Source organism: Mixophyes fleayi, chromosome 1 (genome assembly GCF_038048845.1).
Source record: "Mixophyes fleayi isolate aMixFle1 chromosome 1, aMixFle1.hap1, whole genome shotgun sequence".
NCBI classification, from domain to species: domain Eukaryota; kingdom Metazoa; phylum Chordata; class Amphibia; order Anura; family Limnodynastidae; genus Mixophyes; species Mixophyes fleayi.
The window spans coordinates 329,467,443-329,488,870 of NC_134402.1; the positions used below are offsets into that span (position 1 = coordinate 329,467,443).

The 21,428-nt window shown below is 36.9% G+C and overlaps 1 protein-coding gene across 2 annotated transcripts; it reads left to right on the forward strand.

The window, feature by feature from the left end:
* Positions 1 to 5,136: 5,136 nt before the first annotated feature.
* Positions 5,137 to 17,153, forward strand: LOC142159804 (dehydrogenase/reductase SDR family member 4-like). Of its 2 annotated transcripts, none has more exons than XM_075214555.1 (9): positions 5,137 to 5,233; positions 5,622 to 5,764; positions 5,913 to 6,090; positions 6,748 to 6,849; positions 7,543 to 7,613; positions 8,648 to 8,699; positions 10,153 to 10,287; positions 11,045 to 11,097; positions 16,180 to 17,153. In XM_075214555.1, exons 2-9 carry the CDS (start codon positions 5,640 to 5,642, stop codon positions 16,292 to 16,294), a joined length of 831 nt encoding a protein of 276 aa, XP_075070656.1. In that variant the 5' UTR covers positions 5,137 to 5,233; positions 5,622 to 5,639; the 3' UTR covers positions 16,295 to 17,153. The 2 variants fall into 2 exon arrangements, with proteins under 2 accessions (XP_075070656.1, XP_075070664.1); XM_075214563.1 differs by having other exon boundaries at positions 11,045 to 11,087; positions 16,180 to 16,297.
* Positions 17,154 to 21,428: the final 4,275 nt, after the last annotated feature.

Sequence of the window (21,428 nt, forward strand, 5' to 3'; positions counted from 1 at the left end):
CAGTGCATTCCCCATCCATTCCAGCTGCCGGAACGGAGTGCTGAGTGCGTTCACCATCCATGTCAATAGATGGAAAACAAATATCCCCTTTTCACAATTCTCGAGAATTAAGCGAAATTGTAGCAATGAGTCTCAATGCAAAACCCAACTTTCCTTATATGCACAACGCTTCCAAGATAGAGGATACCCCGAACAATTATTACTAGAGGCTCTGAAAAAAACAGAGGAGACTAACAGGACTGAATTAATGCAGTATAAGAACAAAGAACCAAAAACTGGATATGTTCCGTTCATCACTAACTATAGTGCAGGTGAAAGTAGGATTAGGTCAACAATAACCAAACACTGGGAAGTACTGAAAATGGACCCCATTCTAGCTAATATCCTACCCACCAGACCTGATATTGTCTTTCGCAAGAGCAGAAACCTTAAGGATGCTCTAGCTCCCAGCATGATACCAGAGGGTACCCTGAACACTAGAAAAACATTCCTGGAAATCAAGGGATCTAACAAATGTAATCACTGTAATATGTGCAAATATGCACATCCAGACAAGAAAACTTTTTACAATCATGACAATAGTATAAAATATGATATCAAACAATTTATGAATTGCCAAACATCATCCGTGATTTACCTATTAGAGTGCTCATGTGGATTGAAGTATGTGGGCAAAACTAAGAGACCATTAAAACTACGGATACAAGAGCATGTCCGCAATATAAAAAATCGAATAGAATCACATTCAGTTCCTAAACACTTTACTAGCACACATAATTCTGACCCTAGTTTCCTTACGTTCAAAGGAATCGAGAATGTTCGATTAGGTCCAAGAGGGGGCGATATACAGACAAAATTATCTAGATGTGAGATGTTCTGGATCTTACAATTAGGCACTTTGGCCCCCGCTGGTTTTAATGAAAGCTGTGAGATTGCACCTTTTTTTATGGTTTTTATGATTTTTATTTCTATTTATATTATAGAATTAATTCATAAGTGTTGTTTTATACATATCCTAGCCACCCCCCTGCTATGTATTGTTTTAAGCTATCATATGTATTTATAATGTTATAATATATAATTGTAATTGATAAGAATATATTTACAAATGTATGGTTACTCTACTCATTTTTTTCACTTGTAATATACACTGTATTATTTATTTATTTATCATTGTTCCTATACTACATATTTTCTTTTATATATGTATATGTATATTTGTATATGTTGATATCCATAGAGTAATGTTCACTTATTTGGGACCTATTGATTATCATCTTAAAGCACTAGCACTTATAGCACTTTAGCACCTGCACCAAGATGGCCATTTTTGGAGCTATTATTTGTTTTTCCCTTACCAAGATGGCCACCGACATACTTTACTATATCACCTGCACAAAAATGTCCGACAAAGAGGCTGACTCACTATAACTCCTTTACCAAGATGGCCACCGCTACATCTTGAACCTAACTTTATCACAATTATCTAGAGTTACTACATCTCTCACATCCTATTACTATATCCTTCACATCCTATTACTAATACTTGAGTAGGGGACTGCCTATGATAATAGAATCACGGCAGTACCATAGCCGCGCATGCACAGTAAGACCGATGGGTCACGCATGCGCAGTCTGTTCAGCGCAATGCGCATGCGCAAAATGGCGATGCGCATCGCTATAAATACATCCTTGGCGTAGGCCACATTTATTTACTCCTGAGGAAGTCCTGCTAAGGACGAAACGCATAGAGGCTCATTCTATTCATTCCTGGGTATATTTGGATCACCATACCATTAGTTAGTCCTGTGCGGAAGACTGTGGGAGGTTCCTGTTGTACCTAAGGATATGGTATATCTGTTACCTGAATTACAGATAAGCTTGTATTTTTATTACTCAATGTGAGTGTGCATTTTATATGTTAATTCAGATTAAATACTGTTACCATTGAAATACTACACCATATAGTGTATTATCTTCTTTTTCTTACCCACTGAGTGGAAGAGAGATATGGTGTTTACAGTATGCTGATGATATATGACTGGAAACCAGACTTGCAGTTGCTGAGAATGCTGATCACATATTACTGAGAGGAAAGTGGTTATTAAGCTGTGTTCCAGTCATTGGATTAGACGTATTTATACAGATAAGCGATATAATTCCTTTGGGTGTGTAATAACATGGTGATGGGCTATCACTAACACACTGCTCCTACTAATCCCATGCTTATATTATTCTGTCTTCTTATGTATGCAACACTGGACATATACCCTTGGTCCTAGAGGACCGTCCAGCAAGCTTGAAACATTAAATTATTGACTTTTAATACTACTTCCCCACTGAACTTGGGATATTTTCCTAACAACACACCATTGTGCGCCGTATCCTTGTTTGACTTTTCTATATGATTCTGGACTTACCTACCAATTACAAGGAAGGCTGCCTCCACATGTGGAAGAGGTGTTTTTGTGGACTTTCTATATACTAACTTATACAATTATGTTGTGAGCGCCAGTGTTTATTACGTATTTTGCTCTATATATATATATATATATATATATATATATATATATATGTATATACATATATTGCAATGATAATGCACGTTAAACAAAAGAAACATTGATAACATGACACCAATTTTGATATATATATATATACATTTCTATTTATATATATGGTGGATGGCCCCTCCTTCAAGTCCAGCCACCTTCTATCATTGGCCGCGGATCTTACCGATCCATCCCCCCATCCCCTATGTGTGGCTTGCTATTGGTGTCACATGTGACGTGCACCATGTGACAGGTGCCGTCCCATGTGTGAAGAGGAACAAGGCCATACACCATGCGGATAGAACAAAGTTAATAGGGGTAGTATGTTAATATAATGTATGTGTGAGGGGGGTAGTATGTTAATGTAATGTGTGTGTGAGAGGGGGTAGTATGGTAATATAATGTAGCTGTGTGAGAGGGGGTATAATGTTAATATAATGTAAGTGTGAGAAGGGGTAATATGTTAATATAATGTGTGTGTGAGAGGGGGTAGTATGTTAATATAATGTGTGTGGGAGAGGGGGTAGTACGTTAATAAAATGTGCAAGGGAGAGGGGAACATTTTGCATGCTTTTTAATTATCTCTGTATTGTTGTTTAAATCAGAGTTCATATTCGAAGCCACCAAACATTTACCAATCATATAGTTAACACTGCAGTGAGTCAGTGCTACTAAAATTATTTAACCATATTTCACTAATTTTAACAGCTGCTGCAAATGTGACAATAAACTACATAGCTTTACAACTACATTTACCATTTTTACTTTCACTGCCATTATCTGTTGTATTTATATACAACAATAATTTCACATTGTTCCTTTGGTAAATACGTTTAGTACTAGTTGAAGGCTAAAATGAGCAACAATACTGTGCCTGCATTTTAAATCTTCAGTAAAAAAGTATTAAAATAAGGACTTTGGGATTTTGTAAGACCATTGTATAAACTTGCTGAAAGGCAAGTTTGGAAATATCTTGAGAGTCTGATGTCCCCAAACTTGTATAATATGTTAGCAGTTTATAAATAAACTACAATAATTCTAATAGGTTTGAATGTTGCATCCATTAAAGCCAAATAGATTCACAATACATTGTAAGGCCAATCTAATAATGTGCCTCTCTGACTTTTGTATTACTGTTACATTCAGAATTTCAGATTTATTTTTTGCAATTACTTTTACTATTTTATTACAATTAATACATGTTGCTATTATATAACCTTAGATATGAGATATTCAAATTATTTTTTGGGCTAAATATTTAGAACTTGTAATGTTTACTTAAATGTTGTGTCACATGCTAATTTCTCTGTTTTTTTAATAATTTGGATATTGTTTTGTTATGTTAAAAAGAAGAAATTTTTCATATGCTTCTGTATACAGCTCAGTTATCATGGGAAGAAATAGTAGACATGGGCAAATATCTTGATCCCCACACAAGTCACTAGATACTTTTAAATTACCACTGAACTGAAGTGTGTATAATAAAAGTATTTTTTAACACAGCTATGTTATATTTGGAACAAAGAATCTTGTGTACAACAAAATGGATATTTACATTTTATTTATGTTTAATAAAATTCATAATCACAATCACAACACTCAACATACTATTAATGTCATTTTGTAGCTTACAAATAAACATTGTCCAATGCGATTATTGTGGTTCCAACACACAAAGATATTTAATTTCAAAATATAGCAGGATTTACAACAAGCCATCATAGTGCATACAGATATTACAATAAAGCAGGAAAGTATAAAAACCGAATATATTACATTTTAGCTAGCGCTTCACCTGGGCCCAGGTCCATGTAGTTTTGCAGTCAGGAAGGTAGAGAAAGAATGGCCCAGGGAAGCTTGCTTATATGCAGCTTTAGTTTACAAAAAAAACACTGACGATAACACTTAGAGAGATTTTCAATGGTCCAGAGTTAAAGATGTTCCAGTTCTCTGCTAGTCATAGGTCAGTTCATTTGATCTTCAACAAAGGGTGGGGGGCAACTTCCCCCAACTGTTGTCTACATGTTTTCCCGTTGAATAACCAGTTGAAACTGACCCACCAAACAAAGTACTTTTGAGTATTAATCTTATATTGTTCATAACTTGCGACCACTTGAGATCACTACTCTGTCAAAACCGGGTTAATGCTGATGAAATAAGCTTTAAAATGAGACTAAACGCTTTACCTTTTAGGAAACCTGAACCATTAATACCTTTACTATAGTTTTATCTATGTATAAATAATCTCTAATACATTTTACTAATAAATATACCTGGATTGGAGCTTTAATAAATGTATATTATTTACAAGTGTAAGTGTAAATGTAAATGTGTGTGTTATTAAACCATGCGATTGCGTCATAACACGTGGCATACTAATCACAATCACACGGTAAAGCAATATTAATTAATTTGGTTTACTTCATCCAAATATTTGACTTTCACAATACTGAATTTTTTATTTGTTTTTCTACTAACATAACAACTGTCACATAATTACACAGTATTCAATTACGTACATTAAACAATTGAAGGTGGACTGTTTCATTTTGGCAAGCAGAGAGATTTTTTTTTAATATGATCTTAATTTAGGTGTGTTAATTAGATACAGTGGGAATTTCTTTTTTCCTCTGCAAGCCATCAAGACACACACTTCTGGAACTAAATCTAATCAGACTAACGTACTGTACCTATAGTTAATTTTTGTTTTCAATTAGATTGTTTGGTTGGTACAGTTACAAGCTATTTTTATTTGCTTTACTGTAAAATTTGTTCATTTTGCACATTGTTATACAAGTGCTGGGCTTTCCTGACAAACTATGCATTAATGTGTATGTTTCTTCCACTCATTTATTTGTTTTTAGTTCTTGAGAAATACAATCTGTTGAGTTTACTTTGTTAAAATTCTATAGTATTTAATACAGTTCAGGACAATAAGTTAAAATAAGGACATATTATTGTTCTTTTTATATTCTATTGCATTCAAAGTATTTTTTTATTAATACATTTTTGTAATATGTTCTACTATTTTTCATAATATTATAATTATTATTATTATTATTTTTGCAGGTACATTTGATTTTGATAATGTTTTCCAAGACAAAGTTTCCCAGCGTTTGCCCAACAATTAATCAAATTGCATTAAAGCCATATGGAGAAAGTAAAAAAGACTTGCACGAAAAGGTGGCAATTGTGACAGGATCAACATATGGGTACATTTAAGAAGCTTTCGAGATAATTTGAAATTTGTTATATCGTTTTTGAATTTGGATTTTATAGAACATCTGCAAGAATTATAAAACATTGTGTAATGTTTCATAAGATGTAATATGCTTCAATAATTTTCTATCTCATTTTCAGGATTGGCCTTGCTATAGCACGACGCCTGGCACAGGATGGAGCATATGTGCTTTTGTGTAGCCGTAAACAAGTAAATGTGGAAAAAGCAGTGCAACAGCTGAAGGATGAGGGGCTGAGCATAACTGGAATACAGTGTCATGTGGGCAAAGAAGAGGACAGAGAAAAGCTAGTAACAACAGTAAGAGAAAAACGAGTAGTGATAACTTATATAGTCTCTCTTTCAAATGTACTGTATCATACCATTATATTTGTCACTGTACTAAACTTATCTATTGGCTCTCTAAATTGATTGCTGCTAGTTTTTACATAGTAATCTTTACCTTACGTGGTTTTGTAGGTTTTTGTGACATTTCTATCTGTGTGTGTTAAGCTAAACAGTGTTTTAAATCAATTATTGTTGCAAATGTGTTTATATGTGCCACTGAGCATTGTACACAGTATTTGGAAAGCAAAATAAAAATAAAAAAAAAGACATCCATTTCCATGTTAATTGGTTTGCAATTTGAGAAACAACACAGTATATTGTTTTTTACACTTCAAACTGTAGCAGTATTTGAAAAATCACTTTATTTATCAAATATTATTTAATAATGTATTACAGTATAATCTGTGCCATAAGTATGTGTACTATTCTTATCAACCCACTTGTTTTTTTATTTGATCATATATAAAAAAAAGTTTTATTTGATTTACAATATTGTTTTTTTATTTAGACCATCACGAAAAGTGTATTTTATTGAGTTTCTTTTCATAGTAATGAGCAATATTTCCAAGGTAATTTATTAATGTTAGCAACACAAAATATTGTGTTTTAATATAAGGCTTTTATTTCTAGGCTCTTGAAATATATGGTAAAATTGATATCCTTATCTGTAATGCCGCTGTTAATCCATTTGTTGGACCAATTTTTGACACTGATGAGAAAATGTGGGAAAAGGTGAGCATCAAGAAATGTATTTTAAACCATTTGTGAACTGTTAATTGTTCTGCAGTTTATCACACATTATTTAGTGTTCCTGATATATGCCGCAAGTCGAATGTGGTGCTTTATAACAATTTGTAGAAGCAAATTCCATCGGTTTAGCAAACTGAAAAAATGTATAGAAATTTGACAATAACCAGCACTTTTAATGCAAGAAAACTAGTTCCCAAAATTTCTATGATATCTTATCATACAGTAACTTTATTGCTGAATGCCCACCAGGTGCCAGAACATTGCAGAAAGTGGCAAGTAACAAAATCATTATGTAAAAATGAAAAAATTAAAACAAATATAAAACAAAGTACAGAAAATAGCAAAATAAAAGTTCAACCAACGTATGTACAATATACAGCTGTAAAATTGCAGGTGAGCGTGGTAGAGAGCATACATATATGTTCACTTCTATAATGTGCATATCATATTTATGACAAAGATAGTAGCTGCATAATGACATATTAAAAGCTTTAGTGTAGCTTTAGTCAGAATATTAAAATATTTTACACCCAATTAATAATTCCAGAGCTATAACTCTAGATTTGTCATCAAAAATTCAACTTGATATGTGAAATATGTTCATATTAAAAAGAGAGTTTAAATTAATATCTTCAAATAGTATGTAGTAATCTTTTTTTAAAATGTTTTTACTAGGTGTTCCATGTCAATGTGATTGCTACGTTCTTCATGATAAAACTTGTCGCACCTCACATGGACAAACAAGGGTAAAAAGAAATGCATATTTTTATTTTTGTTGTCATTACTACTTCCCCTAAAATTTCAGAATTTTATACAATGCATAACATTGGCTTTAGTGTTGGATGTGTAGCTAAAATTCTAGCAATATTTATTACTGTAATAGCAAATAGAAAAATGTAATGTTTTGTAGTATGGTAATGTGTCTTGATGAATTATACCAAAATACAAAACACAGATGTGCTATAACAAAAATAAATATAGTTAGCACTATTAAAACATTTCATAGTCTCAAAAATTTGAAGTGGCAAATAATAATTACATTGGTACGGTAAAATGATGAATAGTGGCAATGCAACATATAATATGGCCAAGCTACAATGTATTATCAAGAGCTGTTTCTAATCACAAATTATCATAAATAGTTAAGAACATTAAGTTGTGGGTTATGTGATGGTCATTAGTCAGAATTCAATTGACTGTGTTACTCATGAAATTAATGCATCCTGCACACTATTACCGTTAGTGTGGTCATTTTAACGTGGAATTGTGCTTGCGGCTATTAGAACTGCAAGCAAAAATCAGTGTTAAAATTACAGTTACTTTGATAATAATGTGCACTATTACCGTAGTAACGGTGAATAGTGCATGGGCCGCTTTACTTTCATGAGTAACGTGGTCAATTGAATTCCCACCTTAATAAATTAAAGATCTACCTCCCTCTATTATTTTCATTACTTCCAATATAGCATTCAGTAACTATTTATCTACCCAAGGAATTTTCCAAAAGCTGTGGACATCTGAAAATTCATGGGACATTTGTCAATGTACTGTATGCCACATTAAATAAATTTATAATATAATTCACAATAACGAGATCTGTATACTGTGAGCAATTTGGAAATTACCAATAGTAGACTTTAGCTTAGAATTCTGTATGATTTCTATTTAATTATCTTAGGTTTAACTTTATTGCAAAAGCCTACTCTCCCTTTGATAACACACACTGTAATTTTTCACAGCTTTGATGGCATTTATATTTTTATAATTTTTTGTTTATTAGAGGTGGATCAATCATTATATGCTCTTCATTTATTGGATATATACCTCATCCAGTAAGTATTTTCAGGAACCTGCAAAAAATGCTAATCTTAAGAAAATTATATTACTTGCAAAATAAATGTAAGAGAAATTAATCTATGCCATGTCAACATATATTATTCACCATGAGTGTAACACTCTAATGCCAGATCCCATAGCAAAGTTTTAGGGGCGGGGCCTGGTGATGCCGGTCCTTCCAACTTAGGGCCCCACTCAGCTCTTTTCAGCTGTGGCTGGTGCATGCCAAGTGAAGCCCAGTTTGGATCAATTCTGTAATTAAAGTTTAAATGGGGCATCCCTGCACATACACTGATTTCAAAGCCTGCTCATTAGAGTAGAGTGGAGCCTCAAGAGTAGATGAATTGGCATTTCTGGGCTTTCCTCACTTCTAGGCTCCATGCACCACCTGCAAAGTGGGTAGTTCTACCACTAATACACACTTATTTTCAGTTTTTACAATCTGGGTACTACCATATTTTCCCCAAACAACAGGGTTCCTGTAGATGAGTGAACTGCTTCAATATTACTAGTTTACACATCCTCAGAAATTTCAGATCAAAGAACATTGTGTTACTCCTTGCTTATCATTGTATAATTTAGAGATTATATGATGCTCTAGAACATAGAATTGTGCAATATTGCACACAGAATCTATGTATTGTAGATGGGGTGCATTTTGTTAAAATGAAAGGGGCTTTTAATTGTTAGGGGCACACTAATCATTAATATCATGCATTCAATTCTCACTCTGTAGTTCAGAAGGTGCTGGATTGCTCCATTTTTAAAAAAGAATGTACTCATCTGCTTATTGGTTAGTTACATACATTGCTTTGACTTATTTATTCAGTGAAAACCTGAAGAATAGATATAATTAGCCAAACATATATCACAGATGATTTGGTCATTTCTATTTGCACAGTATATATAGTGATAAATAAAGGTTTGTATGTGTCTTTTATTTATTTAAAGTTAATTTTTAAATTGCGTTTTGTGTTATTTATTTTTGCTCTTTTGGAATAATGGGCAGTGGTATTATGTACCCAATCCAATTATACAGAGACCACTGGGTTGTCAAATTTGCAAAATTGCCACTCAAAACATCCTAATCACGTTCATTACCCCATCCCTCACAGCCTGGGGATTGAGTAGCAGAAAGAGTTCAGGTGCTTTTCAGCATTAGGTTTAAAGAATCTGGGAGGTAAAGCATGCTATTTCTGTGTTCCCCACCCTTATTAAGGCAGTAGTTCTTTGTTGGCTAGCCTGGGACTACTTTTCACTGTATACCAGCCCAGGTTGTTTAGTATTGGTGTTAGTTAAGGTTTGGGGAAGAGGTTGTGCTGTCTTTTCTAATATATTTTTAATTTTTTTAACTTTTCATTTATAATTGTTTTTATTATTAGACTTTCCACTATAGATCCTTGAAACATTTCTTTCTTTTGTAATAATTAGTAATGATGTATTTTTCAGTATGTAGGTCCATATTCAATAACTAAGACAGCACTACTTGGGCTAACCAATGTTTTGGCACAAGCATTGCGTATCATGAACATTCGCGTGAATGGACTCGCATTGGGATTAATCAACACAAGCTTCAGTAATGTGGTAAGTTTTAGATTAAATTTGTTTAATATAATACATAAATTAATATTAATGTTTTTAATTGCTGTTGCTTGGATGATGAGCCCATATTTTTTCCATTTTTAATATTTATAGTTCCATATTTTTCCTCATGTACAATATACAGATAAATTAAAAACTAACCATTGTTTGTTCTAATTATATTTTTCCTTTTCATGCTTTGATTAACCAGTTGAGGATTCCTCAGAATATCGCTACTGCAAACTGAAATAAGTGAACACAGATTCAAATTTAGATCTTCTGACTTTGATCAGATAAACCTAAGTGATGGATATGTCAATCAATCTATTTAATATGGAAATGTAGCTCAATCATAAGATTCTAATTGATTAAAAAAATATACAAATACTGGGGGAGATTTTGCTGTGAACTTAATTCACTTATTAATTATATATGGCAGGAAATGCATGCAGAAAACCACATAAAAATTAGCACAATTAAATTAGGTTTATAATAATGGACTCAATTACGGAGGGTTCTAATAGTCGATTTCCTGAATATATAGATATCAGGTTATGTGACCTTTGACCAACAGCAAATGTAATCATTAGTTCATCCTTTCCAACCTACATTTGACACTAGCCAAAATTAATTGTTTGATTATTATATGTGGTCATCTAGATATTTATGTCATCTTATAACCAGAGTGTTTTTATTAATATACACATTTACATATAAATATACATGTATTTTAATCTTTAACATGTTAATATGTTTATAGATAAAAAGAACTCAAGAACTGGCTTCACATCTCATTCCCCTTGGTGTGTACAGGTAAATATTATTGTTTTTTTTCACAGTAAATAGTATGTTAAATAGATTTGCCAGCTGCTCATTTTTAAGGCATGGGGAAACTGCTTCATGCTGAGATTATAGTGAACTTCCATTGTTTTAATGACAGTATTTGAAATAGTGATACAAATTTTATCTAAAAGAGTGAGTGAGGAAAGCAAGCAGATTGCTTATTACATTTATAAATGCGAGACAGAGAGAAAAAGTAATGGATTTACAAAGCACTCCTATTTTTCTATGCAAAATTGCATAGAAAAATATGGGTTGCAACCTTTATTAATTATATTGATTTAAAAAGATATTTTTTACTCTAAAGCAAATGAATGTACCCTTGGTCTATAAAAGTGAAATATAAAAAAAAAGAAAAAATGTGAACAAGAAAGAAAGTAGTGCTTAAAATATCAACCACAGATTATGGAGCCAGTAAGTGGGATCTATGGATCAACCGATGACCAAGCACAAATATTCATCAGTCCATGATCCTATTGTCATCCTTTTGCTATTCATATAAGTTCCGAAAATATCATTGGAACTTAATGATAAATGATAGTGACAGTGAGTGATTAAATCTTATAATCATTTGTGTGTGCGCTTTTAGGAACTGTTAATTCAACTGTCACAAGTATTTAAATATAGAATGAGAAGAACTTCCACATATTCCACTCCCCAGTACGTACAGTCAGGTCCATAAATATTGGGACATCGACACAATTCTCATATTTTGGGCTCTATGCACCACCACAATGGATTTGAAATGAAACAAACAAGATGTGCTTTAACTGCAGACTTTCAGCTTTAATTTGAGGGTATTTACATACAAATCAGGTGAACGGTGTAGGAATTACAACGGTTTCTATATGTGACTCCCACTTTTTAAGGGACCAAAAGTAATGGGACAATCGACTCAAAACCTATTTCATGGATATGTGTGGGCTATTCCCTCGTTATTTCATCATCAATTAAGCAGGTAAAAGGTCTGGAGTTGATTCTAGGTGTGACATTTGCATTTGTAATCTGTTGCTGTCGACTCTCAATATGAGATCCAAAGAGCTGTCGCTATCAGTGAAGCAAGCATCATTAGGCTGAAAAATCAAAACAAACCCATCAGAGAGATAGCAAAAACATTAGGTTTGACCAAAGCAACTGTTTGGAACATTCTTGGCCGTAAGCATTGATCCCTGGTGCCATACTAGAATACGAAAGGGGAACCACCAGCGGTATTTGATGTTTCGTTTCCGGAGAAGTGTAGTAAAGGGCTTGAGGTCTCTCCGTTTGGCCAGGGTAAGGGGGGATAAATCCTGGAAGATTTGTAAGTTGGAGTTGTCGAAAGTGATTATCTGAAGTCGGCGGACCTCTTTCATGATGGCTTCTTTTGCTGTAAAGTAATGTAATCTGAGGATAACATCCCTAGGTTGAGATGGATCTTGGGAGCGAGGTCTCAGTGCTCGATGGGCTCGATCGAGAAGAAGTTGATCTTCAGGAGTCGAGGGGGAGAGCTTGGTAAAAAGTTTCTTAAGGTAGAGTTCCAGGTGGGTGGGTTCAACCTGTTCTGGGATCCCCCGAATTTTCAGGTTGTTACGTCGAGCACGGTTGTCCTGATCTTCCTGGCCATCTTGTAGCTGGGTGATGTCATTTCGCATTTCATGGAGATTAGTTTGAAACGACTGTTGGCAGGTCACCACTTCTTCAACCCGATGCTCCAGGTGATTTGTTCTATCCCCAATTTCAACAACGTCGGCTTTCAGGGAATGGAGAGCCTGTACAGATGTTTTGACATCCCTTACCTCTTTGAGGAGGGATAAAAAATCCCGACGGGTGATAGGTGACTGATCGTCATCGTCGGGATCTGAATCAGAGTGTCCAGGAGATGACTCAGGTATGTCATTGCTTTGTTTGGCAGGCGTCTTGTTTCTGGAGAGGTAGGGAAGGAGGTCGCCACCTGGGGGTTTCTTCCCCCCTCTTGGCATCGTAGTAAAGGTGGGGATTAACAGAAAGGGAGAAAAGCGTGGAGGATGGAGGTCGGCTGCTCCGTAGTATAGATCTCAGTGCTAGGAGGGGTGCATGGGCACACTCTGTATCAAGTCATCCCCAGCCTGAGAGGAGAGGAGGTGGCAGAGGGAGACAAAGAACTCAGGATTTGTGTCCACAGGTACAAACCTCAGTGGTTGGTGCCCAAGCTTGGTGGTATAGTGATGTTGAGCTTGTGGAAGCCTGGTGTATTAAAAACGAAGTGGACCGGATTGTGATATGAGAGAATCCTTGTAGCAGAAGTATTGGTGTTTGTTCAATTGGAGAACCAATGATAATCTTTATAGACCATAGTGGAGGTGATCCAGCTTGTGGGGGTACCCCGAAGCAATGCAAGGGGTGCAATGAAGAAGCAGGGGGGGTGAACGAGGACAGCTGTGTGTCCACTGCAAGAGAGTCAGAGCTGGCAGGAGTAAAGTCAATGTGCTGCTAATTAGACTGGTGTTCTTATCTCAGCAGGGGGGATACCCCACTAGATACATCCAAAAGGTGGGAGGAGATGGAGGGGAGCTGTAGTGCTGGTAGTCTGAAGACTCTGCCCGGATCTCCCACAGGTGGGACAGGAGTGCGGCAGGGGTGACCTCCAGGTACTCCCCTAGTGTTGCCAATAGGGGTGGGGGGAACAGAGGAGGATGTTTGTACCTCTCAGCAGGGTCACTGACTCCTTTCCAGGCAAACCGGAAGTGCCACAGCGAAACCGGAAGTGCCGCGGCGAAATCGGAAGTGAGGGGTCCGTGGGGAGGCTGAAACTTTAGGCCGGGGCTTCAACCGGAAGAAGGACGCCAAACTCGTCCCGGGTAAATCACGAGGCGTGCAGCCGATGGAGCCAGCGGTGAACCACAGGAGGCTGGGGGGTCTGGATGCAGGGCAGCCAGAGGGGAAGCAACGGATCTGTCTCTCAAGGTGTCCACTGACACAGGATGCCCAGCTAGCCACAGGAGGACTCAGAGCAGGTATCTCAGAGGGTCCAGCGGTAAATCAATTATTGGATGGCTGCTGGAGGACTCCACAAATAGAGGACCGTGTTTATGAAGGTTCTGTGGCAGGGATGTCCCAAAATATAGAGGGATAAGGGTCTCGGGATCAGGGGAGCTCAGGCAGATGCTGCCATTCGAGATGGTGTCCTAGCCACACCCCGTTTGGAACATTCTTAAAAAGAAAGAACGCACCGGAGAGCTCAGCAACACCAAAAGACCCGGAAGACCACGGAAAACAACTGTGGTGGATGACAGAAGAATTTTTTCCCTGGTGAAGAAAAACCCCTTCACAACAGTTGGCCAAGTCAAGAACATTCTCCAGGAGGTAGGTGTATATGTGTCAAAGTCAACAATCAAGAGAAGACTTCACAAGAGTGAATATAGAGGGTTCACCACACGATGTAAACCATTTGTGAGTGACAAAAACAGGAGGACCAGATTAGAGTTTGCCAAACAACAGCTAAAAAAGCCATTACAGTTCTGGAACAACATCCTATGGACAGATGAGACAAAGATCAACTTGTACCAGAGTGATGGGAAGAGAAGAGTATGGAGAAGGAAAGAAACTGCTCATGATCCAAAACATACCACCTCATCAGTGAAGCATGGTGGTGGTAGTGTCATGGCGTGGGCATGTATGGCTGCCAATGGAACTGGTTTCCTTGTATATATTGATAATGTGACTGCTGACAAAAGCAACAGGATGAATTCTGAAGTGTTTCAGGCAAAAATATCTGCTCATATTCAGTCAAATGCTTCAGAACTCATTGGACGGCGCTTCACAGTGCAGATGGACAATGACACAAAGCATACTGCAAAAGCAACCAAAGACTTTTTTAAGGCTAACAAGTGGAATGTTATGCAAGGGCCAAGTCAATCACCTGACCTGAATCCGATCGAGCATGCATTTCACATGATGAAGACAAAACTGAAGGGAAAATGCCCCAAGAACAAGCAGGAACTGAAGACATTTGCAGTAGAGGCCTGGCAGAGCATCGCCAGGGATGAAATCTAGCGTCTGGTGATGTCTATGCATTCCAGACTTCAGGCTGTAATTGACTGCAAAGGATTTGCAACAAAGTATTAAAAAGTGAAAGTTTGATGTAGGATTGTTTAGTTTGTCCCATTACTTTTGGTCCCTTAAAAAGTGGGAGGCACATATAGAAACCGTTGTAATTCCTACACCGTTCACCTGATTTGGATGTAAATACCCTCAAATTAAAGTTGAAAGTCTGCAGTTAAAGCACATCTTGTTTATTTCATTTCAGATTCATTGTGGTGGTGTATAGAGCCCAAAATATGTGAATTGTGTCGATGTCCCAATATTTATGGACCTGACTGTATATAGATACATTACATCTAAGGGATCCTGAATTTTACCATTCCCCAGAACAGCCACTAGATGGTGTCTAGTGGTATTAATCTTAGGGAGATAGAACTCCGATATACTAGTTGTGGATAGTTCAAAAGTCTCTGAGAAACATTGCGATAAATATGTAGTTCATATAATGAACTGGTTTAATAATCTATGACCACCACTCCCCCCATCGCTGGTCTCATAACGGAAGATACTGCTGGTAACATTATATTCCTAGCACAGCGTAGAAGCAATGTCCACCAGACAGCCGCAACAAGTGTAATCGGCATATGGTTATTTTAGTAATAATAATAATAATAATCTAGGGTGCTATTATATCGAGCAACTTAAACCTAGATATAAAATGTATATCAGAGAGCACTAATGGCGTTGCCGCTTGCTGGCTCCACTTCCAGGTTGTGACATCATAAGTGACTTCAATTACCCAACGTACGTTTCACTTGGTATAGCTTTGTCAAGGGAACAGATTGTTAACACACTGTCTTTATAGTAGAAACAACCAATCGAGTAACTGAATTATATATAATTATAATTTATAAATGGTAAGGTGGATGAAGGTATTGAATAAAAGTCAGTCAATAAGATGTATGTACCTGTTTCTAATTCATAATTAATTATATTATTAATGGCAGATGACATGTATTACAAAAAATATTATATACTGTAATATTCTTCTTCTAGATTTGGGGAACCAGAAGAATGTGCTGGAATAGCCTCATTTTTATGCTCTAAAGATGCATCTTACATCAATGGAGAAAATATTGCTGTCTCTGGTGGGATACGTGGCAGGCTCTAACCTCAATAGAAGAAAATCATTATCTACTTTGTATCATTAATTGATTTTGTAAGCAAAGGGAGATTAAACATTTTTTTAGCTTGATTAAGTTTGAATATTTTATCAGTTACATTCTAATGACAGTTTCTATTTTTTGACCTATAAAGAAATGTCAGTGACAAAATTAGGATTTCTTTGGTCATCTATTTGACACAATGTTGGTCCACTCTCTCTCTTTTCTGCACATTTTGAAGCTCCATATCAGCTTTATAATTGAGTACAATGTTTATTCATTTTGTAGTTTATGTGGGATGATTTAGAGTAAGGTGCAAATGCTGCCACAGCGAAAAATTTGCAATATGAGCAAACCATGTTGCACTTAGAATTGTGAACATATTTGTTGGATTCAGTGTAAATACTGCATGCTGCACACACATACTAGCCAGTTCTCATTTACACAGCAATTTAGAGTTGAACTAAGTCATGCCCCCCTTACAACTCTAAATCAGGCTGTGCATTTTACATATTTACCCCTGCAGCACAAAGTGGCTTGCCAGGTGCAAGGTTTGAATCCAGTAACTGGATTTCCTCCTAACTTTAAATATACCCTTTAGCCTCTATAGGCCCAAACTAATATCTAAAACCATATACCTGAAAAAAATTCCCTAGTGAAATCCTTATGGCATTGGTTACAACTAGACATTTTTTATGTGTTGGTAAACACTGTTGTGTCTTCTAATAAAATAACATCTATATTGGAGAATTCCTATCCGTCTCCAAATATAATAGAGAATACATTTACTAATTTTAAATGCCCTATATCATTTTATTTTCATTTTTACCTTGAATCTTTTATTGAGATGCCACTTGCTGTTATTGGTGTCCTCCCACACTCCTAAAACATACTGGTAGGTTAATTGGCTGCTGTCACAGTTGACCCTAGTCTCTCTCTCTCTGTCTGTCAGTCTCCCTGTCTGTCTGTGTGTGAGTGTGTGTCTATAGTAGGGAATTTAGACTGTAAGCTCCAATGGGGCAGGGACTGATGTGAATGAGTTCTCTGTACAGCGCTGCGGAATTAGTGGCGCTATATAAATAAATGATGATGATGATGATGATGAAGTACTCCAAGGGGTAAATGTATCAAGCAACAATCTTCGCCCAATAAAATTGCATTTCCAGCAAGTTTATTGGGCGAGTTTAATTATTAAACAGCGTTTTGATGTAAAATCGCCAGAGAAGTGATTCTTTCAAAATCCCATTTCTCAAAATCGCTACAAATCGCCGTTCCCAACTTTTTGCCACTCTAGCTATACAAATTGCCAAATGTATAAATCTGCGATTTTGCAAACTCACCAGAGTTTGAATTTAAAATCGCCAGAAACAACATGCTGCTTTCTATAGGTGAGATTGCTAAACACATCCCTGTTACAGTGCAGGGCAATGTTAATATAACAGGAGGCACAATGGGAGTTTCAATAAAGCATGGTTTATGTTTTAGAGTGGCAAAAAATTTATAAATTAGCTTATGGGTAACAAATTATTTTACAATTTAATTAGTTATACACATTTATGTAATGTTTTGTAATCAGTCTATGTATTGCAAAATATTATTGTTACTATATTTTAGTTATAAATTACCAACATATCACATATTAATGTACATTGAGAGGATCACAATTTTTACAAAGAAAAAGAGGAGTGGGGAACAGTTGACGCTTAAAGTAGCAGAATAACTATTGTAGCTGCTGGTGAGTAAAGTGTCTGTGGCTATTCTTAGTCATCTGCATTATCATCCTCTGACAAAAACAGGCATTGGTGACTGGCATTTCTGTGCAACATCTGCATGCATCTACCTATTTGTGTTTGTTTAATTTACATTTGAATGTAGAAGTTTCAGAACGTTGTAATTTTGTACATTTTGCAAAATGTGTGGCACTGCCCATATGCTCAAACTGCACCATTATTTTAAGATGTGTGTATCTAACACAAGCAGCCTCTTGCACTTTAAGAGGCAATTAAGGGGCATTAAGGTGCCAATACATATAGTACAGTATTATTATTATTATTATTATTATTAATTTTTATTTATAGGGCGCCACTAGGTGTCCGTAGCGCCGTACAGGGACAGACAGAAACACGATACAGGGTGAGACAGCACAGTACAGTTACGAGAAAGCACAGTAACTCAGAAGCTCAATGAACAGCTAAATTAGAGGTTAGAGCCCCCAGCGGGGTAGAGACAGGGGCCGGAGGACCTCACGGAGGAGACAAGGAGCTGGAGAGCAGAGTTAAGGTGGGGGAGAACAGAAGGAGAGGAGGCCCTGCTCGGAGGAGCGTACAATCTGAGGGGAGCGTAGGACGGACAGAGACACAATGGTAGGAGGAGGGAATGGGGAGAACGGAGGCAGAGACGGAGAGGGGGGAGAGGAGAATGAAAAGGAGGGAAGAAGAAGAGGGACAGGAGAGGGAGGGGGGTAGGGGGAGACTGGGAGGAGGTCAATGGGTGGGGGACTGAAGGGCTTTAAGGAAGAGGTGGGTTTTTAAGGCCCGTTTGAAGCTGGACAAGTTGGGGGAAGTTCTGATGGAGCGGGGGAGCTGGTTCCAGTGGAGGGGGGCAGCGCAGGAGAAGTCTTGGATGCGAGCATGGGAGGAGGTAACCAGGGGGGAAGAGAGGCGGCGGTCGTTAGCCGAACGTAGAGGGCAGGATGGAGCGTGAATGGAGATAAGGTTGGAGATGTAGGGAGCAGTGGAGTTGGAGAGGGCCTTGAAAGTAAGAGTGAGGAGCTTGAACACGATTCTGTAGGGGATGGGGAGCCAGTGGAGGGATTGGTAGAGGGGGAGACATAAGAGGAGCGGCGAGAAAGGAAAATGAGCCGAGCAGCTGCATTGAGTACGGAGCGAAGGGGAGCGAGATGAGAGTGGGGGAGGCCAGTAAGGAGGAGGTTACAGTAGTCCAAGCGGGAGATAATAAGAGAGTGGACAAGGGCTTTAGTGGCATCTTGGGAGAGGAAGGGCCGAATGCGTGCGATGTTGCGCAGCTGGAAGGGGCATTAGATGCACTTTAAGCAACCTTTCCCCTTGAGATACATCTTATTTTGACATACACTTACCTTTGAAATATGTCCTATACCAAGTGCAAATTCAATGCTTACACAGGATGGGTGCAAATTTCTGTATTGATTATATATAATGTTCTTTAATGTGTGTGTATATATATATATATATATATATATATATATATATATATATATATATATTGGCTTAATATCTAATTAACAGTGGGTCAATATATATTTATTTCTCTTGATGTTAATATTTCTTGATGGGGACACTATTTAAACTACATACTTGTGACACTACAAGTGCTCATGTGTTTGCTGACACTTGTGGTGCCACAAGTATTGTTATTATTATTATCATTTATTTGTTAGGCGCCACAAGGTATCTGCAGCGCCGCACACAGTACTAACAGTAGACTATACAGGGTGAAACCATACAGAACAATGAACAAAAAGTACCAATACTTCAGAAACTCCAGCTAGTCATATGCAGTAAAGACGGAGTGGAAGAACAGGTATAGAAACAGGAGGGGAGGGGGCCCTGCTCATACGAGCTTACATCCTAAGGGAGGGTAAACAGACCAGGCACAAGAGGAGCCAGTTGAGGCAAGAGGAGAGAAGGGAGGACGAGCAAAGGGAGGAGATGGGGATTAAGTAGATGGTTGGTAGGCTTTAAGGAAGAGGTGAGTTTTGAGTGCACGTTTGAAGGAGCACAGAGTAGGAGAGAGACAGATGGAATGAGGGAGTGCACCATTAAAGTATGCACTTTAATGGAACGAGGGAGTGCACCATTAAAGTATTTACTTTAATGGTGTCCCCATCAGGAAATATTAAGTGTTGCCACATCATAAATATATAAATATTACCCCACTGGTGAGGAAATATTGAACCACTGTAATTTAATTTAAAATAAATCCCTTACATTTAATCATTAATTAAATATGGTCCCCTAAATTATTCATAAAATATTTTGTCCCCCCCAAGAAAATTAATAATAATTTTTGCCCCTCTACAACAAAAAACATTCTTTCTTTAAACTTCCATTGTGCCTCCTGTTATATTAGTATTTACCAGATAGCTCAAACAACATGCTTTTATTTCTGTTCAATTGTGGGCGAGTTTCAGTTTCTGTTGAAACCCGGGCGAGTTTGAATATAACATGGGAGAGATAGGTGTTTTAAAATGAACACAAATCGCAAGAGATTGGATTTTGGATTAAAGTCACAGGGTAATACATATGGCGATATTGCACTTAAAATCGCCGGTTATCTCTTGTGATTTGCGGCGATTATAAATCGCTGAACAAATTGCAACTTCATACGTTAACCCCCGTGAGCAAAAAGTTCTGAAATAGTAGGGGGTTGGAGTTAGATATGATTTTTAAATGTTTAATGGAGATTCTTACTTGTCTTTTACCAAATTAGCTATGAAGACATCTCAAGAGAGTAGAGATTAGGTGTGCATTTTGATGTGCTTTGGGTGAACCATCCAGACACAATTTTGCAAATCTAAGGTAGTTCATAATGGACTACCTTACTGTCTTTATTTTTTACAAATGTAAATCCTAGAAGGATGTATATAGAACTAAAACCAAAAAGAAAAAATATTGATGGCTCTAAAAAAATACATGCATCACAGAATAAATTCTTAATTGCGCCCTTTTTCTTGCATGCACTTTACATGTATTGTTATGTCTGTATCACCATTAACGATAGGCCGATGTGATCTATGTGGTTCCAAAGCACAAAAGAGATTTAATAGCAATAAGCAGCAAAATGCAATAAGAATGTTACAAAGTATAACCGATACATACGCAGCGCACCCTGGATCCAGAAACAGTCGTCAAAGATGATGTCTGTTTTCAAAGAGACTGTTTTGGTATCAGAGGCCAGTTTATATTCAGTTTGGTTACAAAGAATCAATGATGATGTCACAAGTATACACAGATATCACTAAGAAAGTTCTTCATTTGTCCAGGGTTTATGATTTAGTTCAGTTCAATCGATCCTGTTTCCAAAGGTGGGGGCAACTCACTCCAACTGTTGCATACGTGTCTTCCCGCTAAAAAACTGTTTAAACTGACCCATAAACAGAGT